General features: G+C 45.1%; 1 protein-coding gene across 1 annotated transcript in view; it reads right to left on the bottom strand.

Moving 5' to 3' along the window:
- The window catches only part of LOC138265562 (ceruloplasmin-like), a 267,602-nt gene that overhangs the window by 188,617 nt on the left and 57,256 nt on the right, over window positions 1-21,729 (bottom strand). The window contains exons 3-4 of the mRNA XM_069213378.1: window positions 18,687-18,899; window positions 5,310-5,477 (exon numbers count right to left, since the gene is read on the bottom strand). Coding sequence (XP_069069479.1) covers window positions 5,310-5,477; window positions 18,687-18,899 — 381 coding nt within the window. The remainder of the gene's footprint in view (window positions 1-5,309; window positions 5,478-18,686; window positions 18,900-21,729) is intronic.

Below are 21,729 nucleotides of genomic sequence, written 5' to 3'. Positions count from 1 at the left end.
GTCCATTCTCATGAAACCCATACTTTTTATTTCCAATTGGAGTTTTCTTCTGTGGCCACATAGGTCATGGTGTGTAAATTAATTAGGTTTGTATTTAAATTTTGTTAAAGGTTCTACCACACTACATAGTGGATTAAAAGATCAATCTACCTCGGAGAGAAGTGGTTTCTGTGAAGGATTAAAATGCTACATCAAAAGACCTTCCTAATATCTCTCAAGATATTTAACATGTATACAGATATACTGGGATATTAAGTAATAGACTAGAGTTCCCAAGCTATACCTCGTTCAATCTATAGGTCATACATGGCAGATGCCCATTATTCTGTGGGACTGCCTCTGTGCTATAATGAATTTGACGGGCCTTCACATTTTGAAGTTTAACTTAAACAATTTCTTCATGTTAATTCCTCCATGCCTCTAACACTTATGCAAAATGAGTTGTTGCTAATTTCCTTAATAGTCCCCATGGTGAAATGTCTGGGTTATGCACTTGACTCTATGTTGAGTGTTAAGAAATATATTCTTAACATTTCTACATAATGTTTTCATTAAAATGCTCTTTCGAAAAATGATGAGGCCTTTTCTTGCACTTACTGACTTCAGAAAAATTGTCCAGTTATTCCAAGACTAATTTTCTAAAATTATTCTTTATCTTACTCCTGCTCTTAGATGTATTCTTCACTTTGCTGTCTGTTTCATCCCAGGTTCTGGAATATTTATTCACATCATTCTCTTCCTTTTATTTTTCACGAATTACCCCTTCACTGTACAATTCAATTTACGCATTGGTCCATAGCCATCAAGGCCTGTACCTTTGGACAACATGTTTTGTTATCCAAGAAGCATGAGGTCTACAACAGCTCTATGTACATCTGCAACAAAATTATACTATAGCATGAAATTTCACAATTCCAAAAGCTGCCTTTCCTAAACAAACATTGCCTATGATTTGCTAATTATCATGCAGCACAGCGTTGCGTGACCGGGGGAGAGAAGAATGCACAATATTAGTAATACTAATTAAGTGTTGGCACACTTGTGGTATTCTAGTGCCAACACAGGCATCCTTGCTTGATGGTGCAAGGGTAAACCTGGATTGTGGTCAGGATTGTTTTTGCACAGGAAAGTCTTCCTTCCGGCACAAAAATAATCCTTAAAGACTTGTTCCTCTTTGTAGGTGTGCTGCTGAATGCAGATTTCTCTCATTATACCAGGCTCCAGTAGATGCAGCACTTTGGTGCAAACCCAGATTTACCAAATTTAGCAAATCTAGATTTACGTCAAAATATATTGGTGGATAAAAAGGAAAACTGACTCATCACCCATATAATGCCTCCCTGTTGCAACGTATTGCAAGGCAGCAAGGTAGGCTACCTTGTGTTATTGTTCACGTTAATAGATGTGTTGCTGTTTTCTTACCTACTAATATTTTGCACTGTGGCTGAGCCAAAAAAGTGACTCAACCATGGCTCCAAGTGCTAGAAAATCTGACCATTATCCTTAGCTACTCCTTTTTCTGGAATCCTTTAATTTCTGATAAACCCTCAAATGGAGCTTTAGGATACTTTAAATGAAACAGGTTATAGAAAGAGGTTTAACTCCTCCTCTTTGTTGATCTCCTTTACAGACATTTGATTGGGCAGCTTTTGTGTTAGTTCACCTATGAAGTAGTTCCTTTACTCACAAAGTGTATGCAGACCCAGTGTCATGTACAGGCTGTAACCATATGACAACTGTAGTAGGAAGGAGCTTTAGTTATTGAAATGTTGGCATAAAAAATATGAGAGGTTTTACATTGTGAACTCTCTGATAAAAGTAACAGTGAAGGGACTAGATTGCATACTCTCTGGAAAATACAAAAAGAAAGATGTTTTACACTGGGAACTCCATAAGCAATACAATACCACTGAAAGACTTTGCTAAACAGATCTATATTTCAGTTGGGTTGGAGCAGTTTGGGTTTCATTGTGTACATTTGTAATTGTGATGTTTAGTATTTAGTTGTGTGTGAATGAGGATGAGCCTTGGACCTTGCTAACCAGGGGATCAAAATGCTAAAATGGTGTACTTGGCACTTCAGTTATGGTACAGAAGAAAGCCAACACCAGGGGTGAAATACTCCATTGTCACAAATGGAGCAAGGTAACCCATGATTGCCCTGGAAACTTCCTCCCTGAACCAAATCCTACATTTCCACCTGAATGACAATTTGTAATTGCCATGGCCCCAAAAGAAACCAGCCCTGCTCTGGCCATCTCCCCCAGTTTCCACTGATGTAGCACCGCCACTCTAACATCTGCAGTGCTGGTCACTGATGAAAAACAGTAATAACATGTTATTTCCTGTACAGCATCAACGACATGGTCATTACAAAGTCGCTGTGAGTTCTTTACTCCAGGACCAAAATGAATGATCCAGTGACTAATAAAGGAAGCTGGTGGGCGCTGTGTGATGGGGTAAAAGGACAGCCGAGTAAGCAAAGTGACTCACCCACAGAGGTGATTTTGTTATGTGTTAATTTGACTACTACTGGGTTATCCCCAGAGCCACCACTCTTTTATCTCAGTCGGGGTGAAGACACTTTTCACAATGCTGATGTATCTAATATGCGAGTATGACACACTGCAGGGCATGCACAAGTACGTGCTCTGTGGCACATGTGCAGAATAGTGATCTTGCCTGGTCCTGATCCAGTTGCTCCTGTCAAGCTCACTATACTGCAGATGAGCCCTGAAAGCTGCACTGCCTCTGGGATTGGTGCACTGTGTCTGACACGTGCCAGGGCGAACAACTGCTAGAAACTGATGTAGAGTTTTTAATGCGGGTCTGAACACAGAATCCCAGGCAGTGTCTGCAAGCCTGAATGGATTTGAAGGGAAGGGATTAAGACTGTAAATTCGTGTATCGTGGCTTAATGATGCCAGTAAATAAAAACGTGTGTGTGCTTAATTTGGGTGTCAGGGATCTGTGCAGGGTTGGGAGGTTTTGGTGTGTGTGTGACCTGCATGTGGGTACTGGGTAAGAGTGCTCAAAAGTAAATAAATGGATAGCCTTGGTCAATAATTCCCCAAACATGTTTCTGTGGCATCACTAGGGAAAGGAGACAACCAAGACACAGAAGCATAGGAAGAGGGATGCAAATTAGGAACAATTGCTGCCGTTTTCTAGTAAGAGTTAAGGGGTAAAGACTCCTCTGTTGTTAAATAAGTATGTAGTGAGTCTTAAGCTATGGCCTCAATGAAAACACTAGGAGAGTTTTAAAGCTCTTGTGCTGGAAAAGCAAAACACCCTAAATATCAATAGTTCTCACGCTCTTCAGAGACTAGCAGTAACACACTGCCAGAATCACTAGCAGTCTTGCACTACCAACAGGACAACCTCCCCCATCAGATTAACAGATTTACACACAATCAAAGTCATTCTCACACCTTTCAAGAAACAATAGTCACACACTACCAACAGCAATAATACCCTGACAGAGTAACAGGCTGACGTAGCTGACAGCACTCTTACTCCCCTTACCGACTAGCAGTTATTTCCAAGAAGAACTTTTACATTGATCATAAATAAGCAGCAAATGCAATAGGTTTGGATTTTAACTGACAGTGCCTCTTCATTGATTGGTGAGGTTGTGCGTGTAGCATTGAGGCTGGGTGGGTGTGAAGATGCCAAAATTAATCAATAGATGGGTGTACAGATGCACACGTGTGAGTTACACTGTAAGGCCAAAGAGTGATTGACGGACAGATACATAATGCACTTTTACCTGTAAGCCAGACCTCTTGACTTTGGCAATGTATTTTCAAATTTTATTTTCAACGTTTTAGAGAATGTTGTGATTTCTGTTCTCTGAGTTGTTAATGTCAGCAGATCTCCAATCTTTCATTTTTTCGATCCTCTCCTTCTATATTATTATTGAGATTATTATTTTTGTTCGTATTTTAATCGACTGTTATATTTTTTTTTGAATGTTACACTGCCAGGCATATGGTTCTCAAAAGAATAGACATAGGATGAATTTACATGGAACACATATGTAGAATAACTACTTAGAGCAAAAAATGTAAACTCCAGCAAGAAGTACTATATTTGTATTGCAAATTCGGCACAAAGTGTTGTGGTGGTATTTGCTTCCTAACGCAAAGCAGGATTTACATTGGAAAATTGGCCAAAATAACACAAAGTGGAGTTGTGTGCTACTATATGCTACATTGTGTGAGGGAGTGTTCCATGGGTGGTACGTGAATGTTATCATGCAGCCACCTCTGAGTACTAATGCAAATCTCTATCTATTAACATTGGTAGACAGTTTTTTGCGCCAAAAACGTATGCCTCCGCAAGGCAAATGCAAATGTGGAGCAAAGTTTAAAACTCTCTACATGTTTCCTACATTGCATTTGAGCTGTGCTCTACATCAGTGGTTCCCAACCTGTGGTCCGAGGACCCCTGGGGGTCGGCGAAGACTCCTCAGGGGGTCCGCGACTGCTTAGAAAATTAAATAATATTGACAGATTAGTTCTCCAGCTTTCAGTAATGACTCAGTGGGGGGCCCCCGGATTCCAATAAAGATTCATTGGGGGTCCCCCGGGGCTCTAGGAATGATAAAGTGGGGGTCCACCAAAGTCAAAAGGTTGGAACCCTGCTCTACATCATACATACACAGTGTGTCAAAACATTGAAACGTAGCAGTCTTCCGTACACAATCTCTGTTTGATAGAACATACACAAAATGGCATTATTGTGCAAGGTTTTGTGCATTGATGCATGACAGGTTAAAATTCACCAGCATGGTGTAAAAGGAAAACAGCACCATGTCTTATTAGATATATTTGCTGTGCTGCGTTGTGCAAAAAGTTATTAAATCTACCCCTCCATTTGTGTGTCTGTTCTGTTTAGGCGCTAATCACCAGTCATGCAGGGAAAAACTATCCTGAACAATCACTATTTGATGTAGACTCCCTGCTGAAAACTGGTGGAATTTGTCTAGGGAATTCGTGAATCGCATAGGAAAAGAAGCTGTCATTCTGGATCCAGATGATATTCCTCATTCTTAGAACCAGTAATAGAACACCAGGACCGGCAACAGTTATTGCACCCAAATTATTTCCATGCTCACTGTACCGTGAAACTCACAATCAAACCCCTTAGACTCCGTAATCGTGAGAGGCGCCCACTTCACAGATTCACCATAGAAGTGAAAATAATATTGTCTATCTAATGAATCATTCTCCGATTCTTAGTATTTTCTAAGGCCAAAACAGAACAGGTCACAAAAACATTCGTGAAAATGCGTCAAAGAATCTTACAGTGCATTTTGTTGCTTTCTTGGAAGTCTTCATTTTCTTTGTCAACTTTACCAGAACAGTAAGTCGCAATATTTTCATCGACATACCAACTCAAATTTTCATCGACTACTGAAAACATCAGCACGAACTCAGTATTTGGTGGTTGTTCCTTATTCTCGCCCAAAGTACCTAAAAAAGATACAATTAATTCATATAAGCTGAAGGCCTAGTAAAATCATAAGCCAAGATCATGCATGTCAGTAGTTTTTGCGGGCTTTAGTGAACAAAATGAAATGATGCCCTTCATAAGACAAGAACCTGTGTCAGGTTAGAGCAGCTTGGCTTAACAATCTATAAATACATATTGGAGGCCATGAAAAAGAGGAGTTTGGGTAATAATTCCCTCTCTGCCTTCCCTTTTGTGGAGACTAACAATGATGCATCACGTTTATATATTTAATCTAAAATCATATCTGACTTTTATTCCAGATGATCTGGAGTGTTTTGTTGTGATTACAGGCATTACAGCTCTTCTTCAATCAGCTGTTAGCGATTTAGGAAACATCTCAAGGACACCAAAACATACTATTTATTATTCTAAACCTTCAAACGCATACTTCATTATAATTGATGGCCATCAAACTGATTCATTGCCTTTTTAGAAATGATGTGGGTGTACATTTGGGGGAGAGGGAGATAATGTCAAAATTAAAGTTAAAGAGTTTGGAAGATGGTCTACGTGCCATTTAGAGAAGTAAGGAAACAGGCTTTTTGCAGGGCCCCACATTTTCTTTATCCCCATTTAGACTTAGCTGCTGGTATTTTGACTTTGAGAGTGCACTGAGGTCTTCTGTCCAAACCTCAGTAGCAATGTTCATTCCCTTTACAAAAGTCATGTCGAATTGAATGTCCCCAATTGGCAAGTGGTGACTTACTTATAAGTCCCTAGTATGTGGTGCCGACCAAGGGCATGTAAGGCAGAGTGTCCACACAAGGTTGCAGCACTGGATTGGCACCCTGTGTGTGACAAAGTGAAAACATGGCTCCCAGCCTGGCACTGCAGACTGGAAAGCCAGTGTCACAGTGAAAGTTCGATTTTGCCATTGCCATTAATGACAAAAGGCCTGTTTTAGAACTCAGCAAACGGGTTACCCGGTCACAACAGTGATGGATATCCCGTCCACTGAAATCTAAATCCCATTACATCCAATGGGATTAGATTACGGTGGACGGGATATCTGTCACAACTGTGAATGGGGTAACCCATCCACCGAGTTCTAAATCAGGCCCAGCGTCCCCAAATCCAATAATAATATATGTAGGTCTCTTCTAAAGAATGCCTATAGAGCCGTATGACAAGGAGGTATACATTATTAAGCAAGACATACAAGGCTGGAGCTACAAGAAAGTGGTACATTTGTCCCAATGCACCACTTTTTTTGCTCCCCCCTACCGCCACCTAAGAAACCATGGTAGCGCCATATTTACAAAATGGTGCACCATGGCGCTCGTTTCCACAATAGCATCATAATTTATGGCGCTATTGTGGTTCTTTGCTGGATTAGTGCCATAAATGACGGCGCTAGTGCAGCAAAGTACTAGGGAGGCTCATAGGTTATTATGGGCCCGTCACTTTAACACCTGCCCTGTACAGGCGTTAAAAATTACAGAAAAAATGATGCTGTGAAATCTTGTAGATTTCTTGAAGATCATAAATCTTGTAGATTTCACTGCACCATTTTGTGCGGCCTCCCAGTGCCAGAAAGCCCTCTCCTTACATACATTATGCCTGGTGCAGACATAATGTGGTGAAAGGGGTTACAAAGTGGCACAATGCATGCATTGCACTACTTTGTAAATATAGAGAATGGGAGTGACCTCCTTAAAGCCACATTAGCGTCGTAAAAAATGACGCTAACCCGGTATATGGAGGTGCAAGGCCCTTGTAAATCTGGCCCATACTGTAGTTTCATATATGCCTTAGCAGCAAACCCCTAAAAGTTGTTGTTTGTTGAGGAAAGTTACTAGCCCCATTGGCTAACACAGAGTTACTGACTGGAATTCCAGCATGGCTAACGTCTGAATGGGACTGCCACACTGGGTACTGTTAGGGTTCAAATCAACTGTGGCATTAAATGTGACTTAATAGTCAAGTCAACATTTATATCACTTTTAAAGTTAATCAACCTTTAGAAAGTTGCCACTCTGTGCCCCACCTAGTTCAGTGGCCTCACACTCCCTGACACACAGACAGCTTTCTGCCCGTATGGGGAGATCTGTGAATGGCTGCCAGGCTCAGGAACAAAGGCAGGTGCCACAGAGTGAGGTGAGACCTCTTATCCCAGGATGGCCAGGTATTAGCCCTAAAGCCGAGCTTCAAACGGGAAGCCACCTTTAAATGGCAAATGATGATAACATAACTGAGTAGGCTGCCTTTTGTTCCTGTAGACAAGTTGGAGAAAGAGAGGGAAAACAGTTCCCGAACCGGTTTTCCCATGGGTGTGTAGCCCTTAGGTATTCACTCCTCTGGGGTGGGGTACGAAGCTCCTGGTAACCAAGGAAGGGTGGTGCCATCTTGAAAGGGGCAAAAATGTTGCACTCTGGGCTAGCCAGATGCTATACATTACAGAAGCTTCATCACCCAAGAGGAGGTTACCTACTAGTCCATTGGCTAATGACCTCAGGGGTCATTCCTGGGATAAATATGGCACTTCTGTCACCCTGCCCCTCACTACACCATGGATTTGGAGAGAGGACTGAAGGAAGGCCATCTTGCTGGTGTTGAAAGCGCACAAGGAAAGGTTGCACCGTTGGAAGGACTGCACCTGCTGCACTTTGGGCTAGTAGAGTTTGGATCCAGTTTGAAGTTCCTGGCTAGGGTAAATGTTGGTTCATGGCACCATATCGAAGCAGAGACTCCAAAGGTCAGTTGGCTGGCCCGCTGGTCCCAAGATGCTATTTAGGAGTGTACTGCACAATGAGGCCTCATCATATAGTACACCCAAATCCTTACAAGCACCTTAATTTGGCAGATTTAAAATATCTGCCTCATGTTATATGGTTGACTATGTGCCCTATGTAGGAAGTAAAAATGGACCAAAGGATGCAAACATGCGTAGCAGACTTTCAGGCAAGGATTAATATGATAAAGGCAACACCAAGGTTCTCATTTCAAGTGACCGAGAATTGTATGCATGGTCATCAGGGGACTGAAATCTCTGATTCTATCAGATATCCCACCACTAAATCCAACAATTACAAGTTTTCTTTTCAGAATGGGGGATATATACATGGAACCAGTAATACTAGGGTCTTTTACATGTACTTAATGCTCATTCCAGTGAGAATACCCCTGACAATTGCCAGCTGCTCAGAGTAGGTGGAAAGTGTCTGCATAAGGGCTGGTGGGGGTCACAAGTGGGTGAGGTTCAGGGCAGGGGTTCAGTACAGGGAAGAGCCTGTCCTAGGGAGCATGTTCTGTTTCCCTGCTACTGTAGGAGTCGGCCAGTGGCCAGGCCATGCTCCTGCCCACAAACCCTGCAGAGTGCTATGATAAGTATACTGGGTCTGGAGACATCAAGACACTTGTAACTCTGGGTAGTGGAATTGTGCCTATTGTTTTAGGTGAAATACTGTTACTCAGAATGAGGCTCTAACCAGGTACAAGGAAGGTCAGAAACCACTTATGTTGAAGATTGTGAGTCCCTGGTGTCGAGACGGGGCCACTCACCTGAAAAGCAGGATGTCTGCAGGGGCGATGGTATGCCCCCTGACCTCCTGGAACACCTCTCGCCAGTTCCTGGTGGACACATGAACCCCGGCAGGTGTCCCAAAAGGAAAGGGGGAGTGAAAGAGAAAGAGGCAAAACACTGCCACGTCTTGCCGGTTCAGCCAGGCAACCTGTATCTTTGGGGGGCAGGTCGTTGTTGACAGAGTGATAGTAGAGTTAGTACTTTCAACTTCCTTGAAACTGAATCTCTCTTTCTGATATGGGCATGGGAGCAGTAGAAGAACACCGGGATGTTCCAACACATTTCTTGGATAATAATAACTGTTTGCACAATTACTAACACTGCATTACCAAAAACCCAAACTGAGTACCATAACAATAAGTACTGCAACACTACAGCTGGCTTCACAGAGATTCACAGTTGTACACTACAATTAGAACTGTGGTTGCACTTATCATGCACATGCATAGGGTTAAACTAAAAGGAAAGGAACAAATACAATCCAAGAAATACAAATGTTCACTCTGAGTTTAAACAGTTAGGGTGGCACAGTTTGATTTGGTTTCACTGTGTGAGTGAAAACCCCTTCAAAAGCAAATTCTTCAAACATGAAACTCAGGCATGAATGACACAATTTAAATCCAAGAGTTATGCTATTAGAGAAAGAAAAGTCATGTAAATGTTCTTTTAAATTTGCACAGTCACTGTTTATAGTACTTGAGCTCAAGCAGATTTCCTGAACCACATTTAGTCAGGTAACTACAATAATAATGTAGAATGTTCAGAAATGAATTTGTCTCTTCAAGATAAGCATTCTGCTGAAATACGATGTCTGAAATACACAAGCTGTTCTAGGGAGGTGCGGCGCTCAAAGAACATACTCCCTAGATAATACTAGCCACTTAGCTGCAGTCTTTTCCAGGGTGCTGGAGGAATGCCTGGTGGCAGCTGGTACAGGAACGAAGAAAATAATTGCCTTAAAAGTCCTGAATACGAGGATGACAGCAGAGGCTGGACTGCCAAATCAGATGCTGAGATCAGGAAGCAAAACAAAGCCAAACAGGGAGGCATGCTTCACTCTGCTATTTATAGCCAATCAGGAAAGCAGTTGAGCTTCAACATGTGGATGAGTCACCACACCCAATTAGAAGCACATGTTTATACCACACCCAATTAGAAGCACATGTCTACACCTGCTCATATTAGCAAACAAACATTGGTAAAACAAGCATTGATAAAAACCAATTGTGTAACACAGCACATTATGGCCCTCATTCTGACCTTGGCGGTCGGCGGAGAGGCGGCGGTCGGACCGCGAACAGACCGGCGGTATTAAAAATGGCATTCTGACCGCGGCGGTCACCGCCGCGACCGACCGCCACTTCCCCACTCCGACAGCCACGGCGGTCATGACCGACGGGCTGGAGTCTGCGCACTCCGGTCCGGCGGTCGACCCAAGACCGCCAACGGTATCATGACCCTGCTTACCGCCGCGGTTTCTGGCGTTCGGGAACCGCCATGCGAACCATGGCGGTAGGCACTATCGGGGCCAGGGAATTCCTTCCCTGGCACTGATAGGGGTCTCCCCCACCCCCCACTGCCCCCCCGAGTCCTCCCCCCACACCCTCCACCCCCCTGCCACCCTCCAGAGGTGGTACGAACCCCCTCCCCACCCCCACCCCGACATGCACATACACGCACCCCGACATGCACACACCCCCAACATGCACATATACACACCCCCTACACACACACATACACAACGGGGACACATACCCGCACACATACATGCCGACATGCGCACCCGCGGAACTACACACATTGCCCATAGGCACAGCAGCACTCCCCGCCCACATGCACGCACTCACACACCCCCTCTACACACTCACACGCACACCCCCATGCACGCACACATCACACAACACCCCCCCACCCCCTCCCCTCACGGACGATCAACTTACCTTGTGCGTTGGTCCTCCGGGAGGTGACAGGAGCCATGGGGAGGTGACCGCCAACAGAAGACCGCCAACAGAAGACCGCCACACAGAAATGTGGGTCGTAATTCTGTGGGCGGTGTTCTGCTGGCGTGGCGGTGGAGGTTGACCAGTCTCCACTTTCCCGCCGACCGCCAGTGTGGCTGCTGGCGGTTTTCCGGCGGAACGCTCCCAGCGGTCAGAATGCGCACAGCGGCATACCGCCGCGGTCGGCGGTCTTCACCGCGGCGGTAACTCGGCGGTCTTGCGAAAAGACCGCCAAGGTCAGAATGACCCCCTATGTTTACTTAGAAACATGAAGGTTTAACCAAGAACAGAGATATGATTTAACCCTAATCCCTGGGCTCTGGAAAACAATGGACTTGCCACTGCACAAACAAGTAGTAAAGAAAATGATTTAGTTGATCTCGTCTCTACCCAAGATCACCACAAGGTTTATTGTAGAAAAGATTCAAGCTGTACCACACTAGCATGGAAATGACTGATTCTAGTTGCCAAGAAAGTGGATTAGAAGAAGTCTTAACAACTCCAAACCTACTCTGAGATCACCCAATATGTTGCTGAGTGGAAGGGGGTCAATTTCTTTCTATATCAGACATGTGGACCAGGTGAGCAATAAAGAGCAGTTTTGAGATAGTTTTCAATCCTGTTGGGCTAACCCAGGTCGAATGTACGAGTGTTCTTGTAACTTAGACATCACTGCTTTGGTTTTTTTGGGTGGAGAATAAAAAACTGTTGAAAGGCTGGCATATGCCTCTGTCATGTTGCTGGAGCTGTCCATCAAATTTTCAATGCATTTACAGGAAGCATTGTCGCAGCAACTCCCATAAATTAATGAGATATCTGCTCTGCCAGCAAACATATCTAAATTTGTCAGGGGGAGTTCTGTCATCATGGGAAGAGTAAAGTACTTTGCCATGGCCACTGTACTTGAACCGTCTGCCAGACTCCAAATAAAGCCCATAATTATTTTTAAGTGATTGATTATCAAGTTCAAAAGAACACTTGTGGCAAACCATTGCTTATCCTTCGGGTTGCTTACAGTGATCTACCATCATGACATCTGTTCTTCTCCCACCGTACACAGTAGGGGCCTGATTCTAACTTTGGAGGACGGTGTTAAACCGTCCCAAAAGTGGCGGATATACCACCTACCGTATTACGAGTCCATTATATCCTATGGAACTCGTAATACGGTAGGTGGTATATCCGCCACTTTTGGGACGGTTTAACACCGTCCTCCAAAGTTAGAATCAGGCCCTAGGTCTGCTCAGTATTCTCAATCATCTTCCTCGCCAACTCTGTGAATGGGATAGCATCAGTGAAGCTGGCTGAGTTGTGTAACAGGAAGATGTGGTCATTTAAGTTTTATGTTTATTTAATGTTTTAGAGTTCAAAATGCATCAAATGCAAATAATTTTAAAGGTAATGTGCTGGTAAAAAATGGCTGACATATTTACTAGACTAGGGCCCTCATTCTGACCCTGGCGGATTGAATCCGCCAGGGCCGAGGGCAGCGAATGCACCGCCAACAGGCTGGCGGTGCATTCATGGGCATTCTGACCGCGGCGGTAACGCCGCGGTCAGAAACGGGAAACCAGCGGTCTCCCGCCGGTTTCCCTCTGCCCATGGGAATCCTCCATGGCGGCGCAGCAAGCTGCGCCGCCATGGGGATTCCGACCCCCTTCCCGCCAGCCTGGTTCTGGCGGTTTACACCGCCAGAACCTGGCTGGCGGGAACGGGTGTCGTGGGGCCCCTGGGGGCCCCTGCAGTGCCCATGCCAATGGCATGGGCACTGCAGGGGCCCCCTAACAGGGCCCCACATTGCTTTTCAGTGTCTGCTTAGCAGACACTGAAAAGCGCGACGGGTGCCACAGCACCCGTCGCACACCTTCCACTCCGCCGGCCCCATTCGGAGCCGGCATCCTCGTGGAAGGCGCTTTCCCGCTGGGCCGGCGGGCGATCTTTTGCAGATCGCCCGCCGGCCCAGCGGGAAAGTTGAAATGCCCCCCGCGGTCTTCTGACCGCGGGGCGGTGTTTGGGCGGTTTCCGCCCGGCGGGCGGCGTCCGCCGCCCGTCCGGGTCGGAATGAGGCCCAAGGTCTGTCTTTTGACTCTGAGGACCAGATTCTGGTTCTGAGACCTGGATGAGGCTATTAAGAATGCATTCTAGCTGAGACAGGACTGCATTCAATGTCCTGGCTTATTGATATTAAGAGATGTTCTCATTATACTGGTATACTGTGTTTGTACTTCTAGCACTGATCGACCATTTTCCCTGATTCAGCAGTGTGGCAACTCCTGGGCCCTTGTGTGTAAAGTTCTGCCTGCATGAGACACCCAGACCTTTGCACTGACACCCTATTTGCTTGTTGTGTAGGGCGAACATAGTATCAGGGCTCCGTGGGAGTATAAGATTGCTGAGACCAGATAGATCCATTTTGGATTGTCCATGGTTTTACATGGCACGAGATGAAGGCTGTAGAACACCCTCTACAGTCAGAGAAAGTTTATTGACTGCAGTCCTGAGCTAAAGGGTGCAACCATAGACACTGAAGGGTGGTAGGATAGAGACAGGGCTGCATTTAGAAATGTGGTGATATCCGTTTTAACAGGGAATTACTATTTAGTCATTTCAAAGCACTGCGACTTGAGTTAATGATGAGGGTTGCGGGTGAGTCAGCAGATTCTGCTGTTTGAGGTAGGGAAGCTTCTACGCAGCTCATACATCTTTTGGAACTCCTTGAGTGCTACTTCAGGAAGCCTGGTGACATAGCTGATGAAGGCTGATGATGTAGGTTTTGTAAAGGTGTATATGATTGTGAGAAATTGGGTCGTTGGTTGGCTGGGATGTGAGCCCTGGTCAAACAGCGACCACAATTCCTGTTAGGGTAAGGCACAAGTAACTCCAAATTAATGTGTGTTCAGCCTGTGGTAGTTTGGCACAGAGCAAACAGACTTAACATGAAGGCAAAGTGTAGAGTATTTGTGCAACACTTTAAACAGCAAAACAGTAAAAACACCACATAAACAGGATCCCACACTAGTTTAGAAAAATTAAACTTAGTTGATAATAAATAAAACAAGACAAAAACAACAAAAATCCAATTAGTAGAACTTAAGTTATGAACTTTTAAAGACGAAACTGTAGAACAGCACTTAAAATTACAAGCAAAAGGCACCAACCAGGGATTTCTGGTTGTGCAGGACTGGGACAAAGGGAAAAGGTCAGGGAGCACGGGCTAGCTACAGGAACCCAGTAAAGTCCGCTGAACAAAGTACTTTCAATCCTGGATGACAAGCTTTGCGTGGATCAGAGTTGAAGATGCGTGACACGGCCAATGCGATGTATTGGTTTTGAGATGTGGCGAGGCTGTGGTGTGAGTCCCTTTAACGTGAACATAGAGGATCCTGTTGATGGGGCTTGCAATGTGAAGGCCGATGTTGAGGATGAGTTGTGTAGCTGAGACTATGCGATGGTTCTGATGAGTGACGACGTTGCGATGTAGAGCTTTGGCGTCATTGTCGAGTCTACAGTCAATGAGGGTTGCAAGGGCTTTTTATGGGAAGCGTTGTTTAGTAACAGATCCGAAGGCGATGCACCCAATCTACACAGGAGTGGTGATGCATCGGTTCAGCTCAAGGATGCACCGCTCAGCTGGAGAGATGTGTTAGGTCTGCTTGGGGATGAGCCGCTCAGCAGAAAGGATGCATCTGGGCTGCTGGGAAGCACCTTAGGCCCAATTCCAATGGTCCAGTTCTGGGGTGGCACCACTTGGCAGGGTAGACTCACAGATGGCAGAGCACAGGTGCAGATGCAGGGTGGCTGGAAGTCTTTTGTGTCCCTGAGACTTCAGATCAGGAGGTCAGCCAACTAGCTCTTGGAGTCAATCTGAGTTAGAGAGATGCAGGTCCATTCCTTCTCACTCTCAGGGAAGATGACAGCAGGCAACAGGTCAGCACAGCAAATCAGTAGTCCAGAAGAGTGCAGTCCAGAAGTGTGTAGTCCATCAGAGTGGAAGTCCTTCTGCAGCACAACAGTCCTTCCTGGCAGAGTACCAACAGATCCAGAAGTGTACTGAAGTGGTTTTGTGTGAAGTCAATTTCTTACACACAGTGGTGCCTTTGATGTGTGGGAGACGTCAAAGACATGCCTTTGAAGTTCACAGATGTTTTCATCTCTCGTCCTGCAATGGCTCCAGACTAGCTACAGGTTGGATGCAGCCCTTTGTGTGGGAAAGTACATAGCCTATTCAGATGTAAGTGTGGCTGTGACCAGCTCCTTTCTCCCATCCTGCCCAGGATAGCCCATGAAGATACACATAAGCTGATATTGTGTGTAGTTCCCTGGGAGAAATAAACAAAGCCCAACTGCCAGCTACTGCCGGTTATATGACCAGAGAAAGGCTGCAGGCACGAAATAGCTAAGGCAGGAAAATGCCAACTTTCTAAAAGTGGCATTTTCAGAACTGCAATTTGGAAATTATGCTCATAATGATTAGTAAGCAATTCCAAAGTTCACCTATGGGACAGATATTCCTTGCAATGGTAAAAAAATGAATTTAATAGCTTTTCACCACCAAGACATTTAAAACTACATTTCCTACTTTAAGAACATTGCTCCCTGCCCTCTGGGCTACCCAAGCCCTTGTATGTCTTAAAGGGAAACGTTTGGGCCTGGCAAAATGGAATGGCAGTTCAAAACTGCACACACAGGCTCTGCATTGGCAGGTCAGAGTCATGTTTAAAGGGCTACTTAAGTGAGTATCACAGTCAGTGCTGTAGGCCAACTTGTAGCATTTATCTCACAGGCCCTGGGCACATGTAGTGCACTTTATTAGAGACTTCTGAGTGAATTAAGTATGTCAATCAGGTATAGACCAATGTTACCATATTTTAGGGAAACAGCACAAGCACTTAAGCACTGGTTATCAGTGGTAAAGTGTACAGAATCCTAAGGCCAGCAAAAGGGAAGCCAGTGAAAACAGGAGGACTGAAGACAAACTGTTAGAGAAAAATCACACCAGGGAAGCTATGTCTCACAATTATGTTAAAAATTGGGGCCAAGACCACTCAGGTCTTTGAAGAACAGGATCACTAGATTCTACACCGCTCAACTTTACTAGAGAGACAATTTGGTAATGATAGTAACACAGGGGGCAGTGGTGTAACTATTAATGGTGCAGTTAGTGCAGCAGCACTGGGGCCCAGAGGTGGGAGAGGACATGTGTACCATGCTTGGACTGCAGTTATTTTGAGATCGTCTGCCTAGTATTTTCTAATATTTCTAAATATTACCTGGGACTAGCTCTACATTTTCTCTTCAGGGAGAGTCGGTAAGGTACAAGGGTGTAGATGAAACCTGAGAAATGGATCAGAGTAAGGAAGTGGATGAATGAAAAGTAGAGGATGAAAAATAGAAAGGAGATAAAAAGAGGAGCAGGTATAATGAGAGAGAAAGTGAAAGGTTCAATGGAAGAGGAAGAGAAAGGGGCCAGAAATATGGAGGGTAGGACATAATACGAAGTGAGTGAAAGAAGAAGGGACGAGAAAGGAAAAAAGGGATAAGAAGGAAAGAGTCAAATGGAGTAGCGAGATGTGAGGATAGAGGAATAAAGATAGAGAGGAGCGAATGAAACAGGTACAATGAGGAACCTGAAGTATATGTAGCAGGATGGCAGCTTTTTCATAGTGCAGCAGGAGCGGTGAGACTGGGCCTAGCGATGTGAGTAGGCCACTGCCCCCCAATTATGTCTGTATTTTAATAATGACCTAGTGCTGGCATGGGGCCCATTGTATTAGTTGTGTTAGGATCCCTGAAACCTATGCTACACCACTGAGAGAGTTGTGTGCCTGAGGAGACGGCAGAGGGCTCTTCTGGCAAAGTGTACAATTCTGCCAAAAGATAGGAATACAAGGTGTGGAAGAATGAATGACTGAATGAACAGTGTGATTGGTAGAGTGCACAGCTACTCCGAAGTGTCCCGACATTAAGTGGAAAGTGAAAGGGCACAGAGAGTTGAATTAGAGAGTAAAAACACAGCTTTTGAGTTGCTTTAGAAACTTCTGTTCATTTTCATGTTCCATTTTCAATGTCACATTTAGTAAAGTATGACCAATAAATTGTTGTGGTAATCTAAGTTGGTCAAGAAACATGCTGATAATGGCAGCATTACAGGGGCCAGCAGAAGTAAAGCTTTGAGGGTAGGTATTGCTGTGGAAATAGTGGTTGATGTGTGATTTCAGGCAGAAGAGAACAAGTGAGGCAGAAGAGGGTTAAAAGGTGCACAAGGGCTTTGCTATAGGGATGTGGTGAGGTTAGTTAAACCCTGGATAATGTTATTGTATTGTTGAGTAAAGGTGGAGAGTATGATGGAGGAGCAGCAGCAGATAATACAGGTGTAAACACTAATGATATAAGTCCATTTTGAGAATTTGCACTTGCATACTTTGGCACTAATGCACAAATATGCATATCATTATGGTGCAGAAAACATGTACATATATATGAGAATTAACCATATTTATCCGTCAGGAGGCATAGGGACTCTATTTTTATTGAGCTGGTTTTCCAACCCAATTTAAATTGTTGCAAGATTAAATAAGAGAATTAAAAGCAGAATAATATTTCAACAGATTTAGGGGCACATTATAACATTGGCCGTAAGTGCCACCTGCCATGGCGGCGAAGGGCGCCAAAAGACCGTTGCTGCAGCTAACATCCGTCAGCCAAAATATGACCACAGCTGGATTTCAGCCACAAGAAATCCGGCTGTGGCCATACTGGCGGACGGTGTTAATCATATAATACAGCCTGGTGGTGTTCCACTGGCGGGGCGCTGATGGCGGTAGCAGTGCCCCACCCCGTCTCCTGCTGGAAGACCCCTTGGATGCAGGTAAGTCAGGTTTCCGACAGGAGAGGGGGTTGGGAAGTGTTGTGTGTGTGTGGAGGGGGGTGCATGAATGTGTGAGTGTGTGCGTGAATGTGAATGTGTGTGTAGTGTTGTTTGCATGCGTGTATGCATGTGAGAGAATACGTGTATGAATGGAAATGAGAATGCAGGTCTGCATGTCTGTATGAATGTGTGTACAGATGCGTGCGTGAATGAATGTGTGTATGCCTGTGTGAGTGAGTGTGTGAATGTGTGGTGTGTGCCTGCGAGTGTGAGTGTATGGAGAGGATTGGAAGGGGAGGAGTTTGGATGGAGGGGGGTGGGGGCATCTGGGGAGTCTAAGGGGGGTGGGTGGGCCTCCTACCAATGACAGGGAAAGAGTTCCCTGTCACTGGTTGGGATTACCGCCATGGTTTTTAAGCCGTTACGAAAGCCACAAAAACCATGATGATACACAGGGTTTCTCCAGCCCGGCGGCTGCTATCGCCATGGCAGTCGGTGTGGTATATTGCCAATGTCGTAATGTGTCTGTATGTACCGCCAGCGTGTTGGCTGTACTACTGCCACATTTACACCAACCACCCGGATCATAATGACCCCCTTAGTAATTAGTGAAAAACAGCGTTAAAGTCTTTACTAAAGCTTGCTTTAATACACCTTTCCCGTACTTTATCTTTCCTGCCTTATTATAAATTGAATTAAATATAAAGCTAAGTGCACATTACCTGTCATATCAGAATTCAGAATTGTTCATTGTCTGTTGGTGATCTGAAGCACTTACCTTGTTTACAGATTATAAGAGGCCCAATAAGTCCAGAAGAGATTTCCCTCGGGGCGTCGATGTGTGAGTGATAAACCCTTGTCACACAGTCTTGATCGGCTATACCTGGCCCGTGCTCCCCTGCCACATCCCATGTGTATGTGTAGACTTCTCCTGGGGCCACCATTTCATCTTCCTTCATTAAATTGGTTGTGTTGTCAGGGTACAATGCACCTAAAAAAAGACAAGAGCAAGCAGTATATTTATTACTCTTCCACTGTGTTACAGTAAAGACTATGGGCCTTATTTTAAGTGTGGCGGAAGGAGATACTTCGTCAAAACGTGACCCATATCTTTGCCGCTGTATTATAAGTGCCTTAGGATATAATGTACTTGTAAAACTGCATACTGGATGTCCATCACATTTATTACAGAATATCCCATCCACCAAACCATAAATATGGCCAAATGTTTGCTTAGAATCGCAACAATATCTGTGTGTTGATGTTATTAACCTCTCAATAAAACAAACTAAAATGTTAAGAGACATGCATATTTCCAGACAGTTGAAAAGGATTGTTTAGCTTAAGCATAATTCAGATGCACCACCTATGTTGCTATCCCTGCATGAAACGTCAACAACTGCCAACTCTCAAACTTAATACACAATGGCCTCAAAAACTTCTACATCAAGCCAATTATAAAGAAGAAAAAACCTTGATTCAGGAGGCCCAGCAGCCTATTGACTGATCTTCAGTGGGCCATTCCTAGGCAAGCTACTTGAAAGAGCTGCCTTCACTCACATCAATTTATGACAACCATGAAACTGACATCTATTTTGGCAGATAACCAATATCTCTCCCACTCTCTATCTGGAAAGACCTAGGCCCTAATTTATACTTTTTGGTGCAAAACTGCACCAACGCAGTTTTGCACTAAAAAGTTTAGCACTGGCTGGCACCATTTCTGTGCACCAGCCAGGCACCCTATTTAAAACTCCTGCAGAGTTCATAGTGGCCCATTCTAAAGAATGGAAGCCCTCTTTTAACGCCTGCTCTTCTAGACTGTGTTTGTCAAACAACTTGTTCAATTTATTTAAAAGGTTTTGAAATCCAATAGGGGTTTGGGACAACAAAAGAGTATCACTGGCAAAGAGTAAGGTGGGGCTATGAGACCCAGCTAATCTTGGGGTTGCCTTGATGACACATCCCTGTCACACTTCCCTCTGAACTGGGGTAAGTGTTGTCAGGTTACCGCTCATCCTCTACCTTACTTGAGCAGTGGTGTTATTATGGAGTCTTATAAGCACGTCCAACAGGTTGTGGTCCATACATGTTACCTCCTGTCCCTCCCTCGCCTTCCTTAAGTAATCAATGTGGCCCCTTGCCTCACCTCGACCCCTCCCCTCCCTTTTTAAAAAGTCCCTCCACCCCAGGCCTCTCCTGTTTCATTTTGTCTACCCCTAGACGTACCTTTCTTTCTCCTCCTTGGCGGGGCCTGGAGGGGCTTCGTTCTTCATTGCTGCAGGTTGTGGGACTTCTGGCAGCGACTTCTTGGCCGGGCTGCATTAGAAGGGGGTGTGCATGGCTGCCTCTGATGGTGTAGCTTCCGAGTCGTCTGACGGAGTTGATCGGCTCTGTTGCGGCTGGGGCTGTCCTTCCGGGTCACCGCCTCATGGGCAGGACGTGCTCCCGGCTGCATTTTTTCACTGTCTACGAGGTAAGGAGAGCTTTGGGCCCGCATTTTTTTTTTATATCTTTTGGATTTGGTCCTGATTAGGTGGGGGGACAACTTGTGACTGGATTTCATTGGTGTAAGGGGAGGAGCTTTTCCCCTTTTTAAGACGTATGATGGTGGTTTTGGGCATTCTGTTGTTCCATTATGTCGGAGCAGAAGGGTGCACAGTGGAGGCGTATTCTCTCCTCCTCTTCGTCTTCTGAACGGGAGAGGGTTCCTGTTCCCCTGCAGTCGGCACTTGTGGCCAGGGGTGCAGTCGACGGGCCTGCTCCTCTTATGTCTTGGGAGGAGGTGCAGGACATGATTGAGGTGGCTGTGTCCAGGGCCCTCCAGGCTGGTGCTACCCGGTCCAGTCGTCCTTCTACTTCTCAAGCTTCTGTGGCGGCTGATGGCTCCTCTTCCTCAGAGGGTGATGTTACTTTTACTTATTCTGGGGAAACATATGTGTCTCAAGAGAAGATGGGGACATTTTGGCTCATGTGCGGGACAATCTGGGATTTACTTCTTTTGAACCTCTGGGAGCTGAATCTACCTTATGTCCTCAGTATGTTACCCCTTCTCGTTTTGCTATGCCTTTCCAGGGGCCTGTTAAGAACATGGTTTTCCATTAATGGAAGGAGGTTGACAAGGCCCAGGTTTCCCCGTTTTCTTCAGAAGTTGTATTTGCTGGAGGGGGAGGATGCTCTACCTCCCTCTGTGCGGTTGGATTGCATGCTGGCTACATTGATTGGTAAAACCGCTGTCAATCCGGAAGACTGTACTCTTTCTGATGCCACTGACCAGAAGGTTGACTCCGGTATGAAATGGGCTTTTTCTGCAGGGAATTTAGCTATATGGGACGGTATTTTTTCTGCATATTCTGCGCAGTTATTGGTTCAGGACTTTGACAGGCTTGCTGTAGCTGTGGAGGAGGGTTCTGAATGTTCTGAATTACTGTCTGTTATGTAACAGCAGGCCCGTTTGTTGGCGGATATTTCCTCTGCTGTTATCTGTACATCGACTATGGCGTCTGGGGCCGTGATTTGCGCCCAAAGGTCTCTAGGGTTGAGGCAATGGAAGGTGGACCCTGGGGAAAAGGCGGCACTTCTGAGATTTCCTTTTGAGGGTCAGGCTCTGTTTGGGGATCAGTTACCAGCCATCATTTCTAAGGCCTTTAAGGACCATAAGCATGCCTTGCCTTATGAAGGGGGGTTCCTTGTCTGGCAAGGGGTGGAAGAAACATTCTAGGTCTTCTACCAAGTTGGAACCTCGGTCCTTCTCTTCCAGGAAGCATAGGGTTCAGCCCCGCTTTTGTTCTAAGATGTCTGTTCCATCTGAAAAGGGCGCT

This window comes from Pleurodeles waltl, chromosome 11 (genome assembly GCF_031143425.1).
Source record: "Pleurodeles waltl isolate 20211129_DDA chromosome 11, aPleWal1.hap1.20221129, whole genome shotgun sequence".
Taxonomy (NCBI): domain Eukaryota; kingdom Metazoa; phylum Chordata; class Amphibia; order Caudata; family Salamandridae; genus Pleurodeles; species Pleurodeles waltl.
This window is presented reverse-complemented; position numbering and strand designations above follow the sequence as displayed.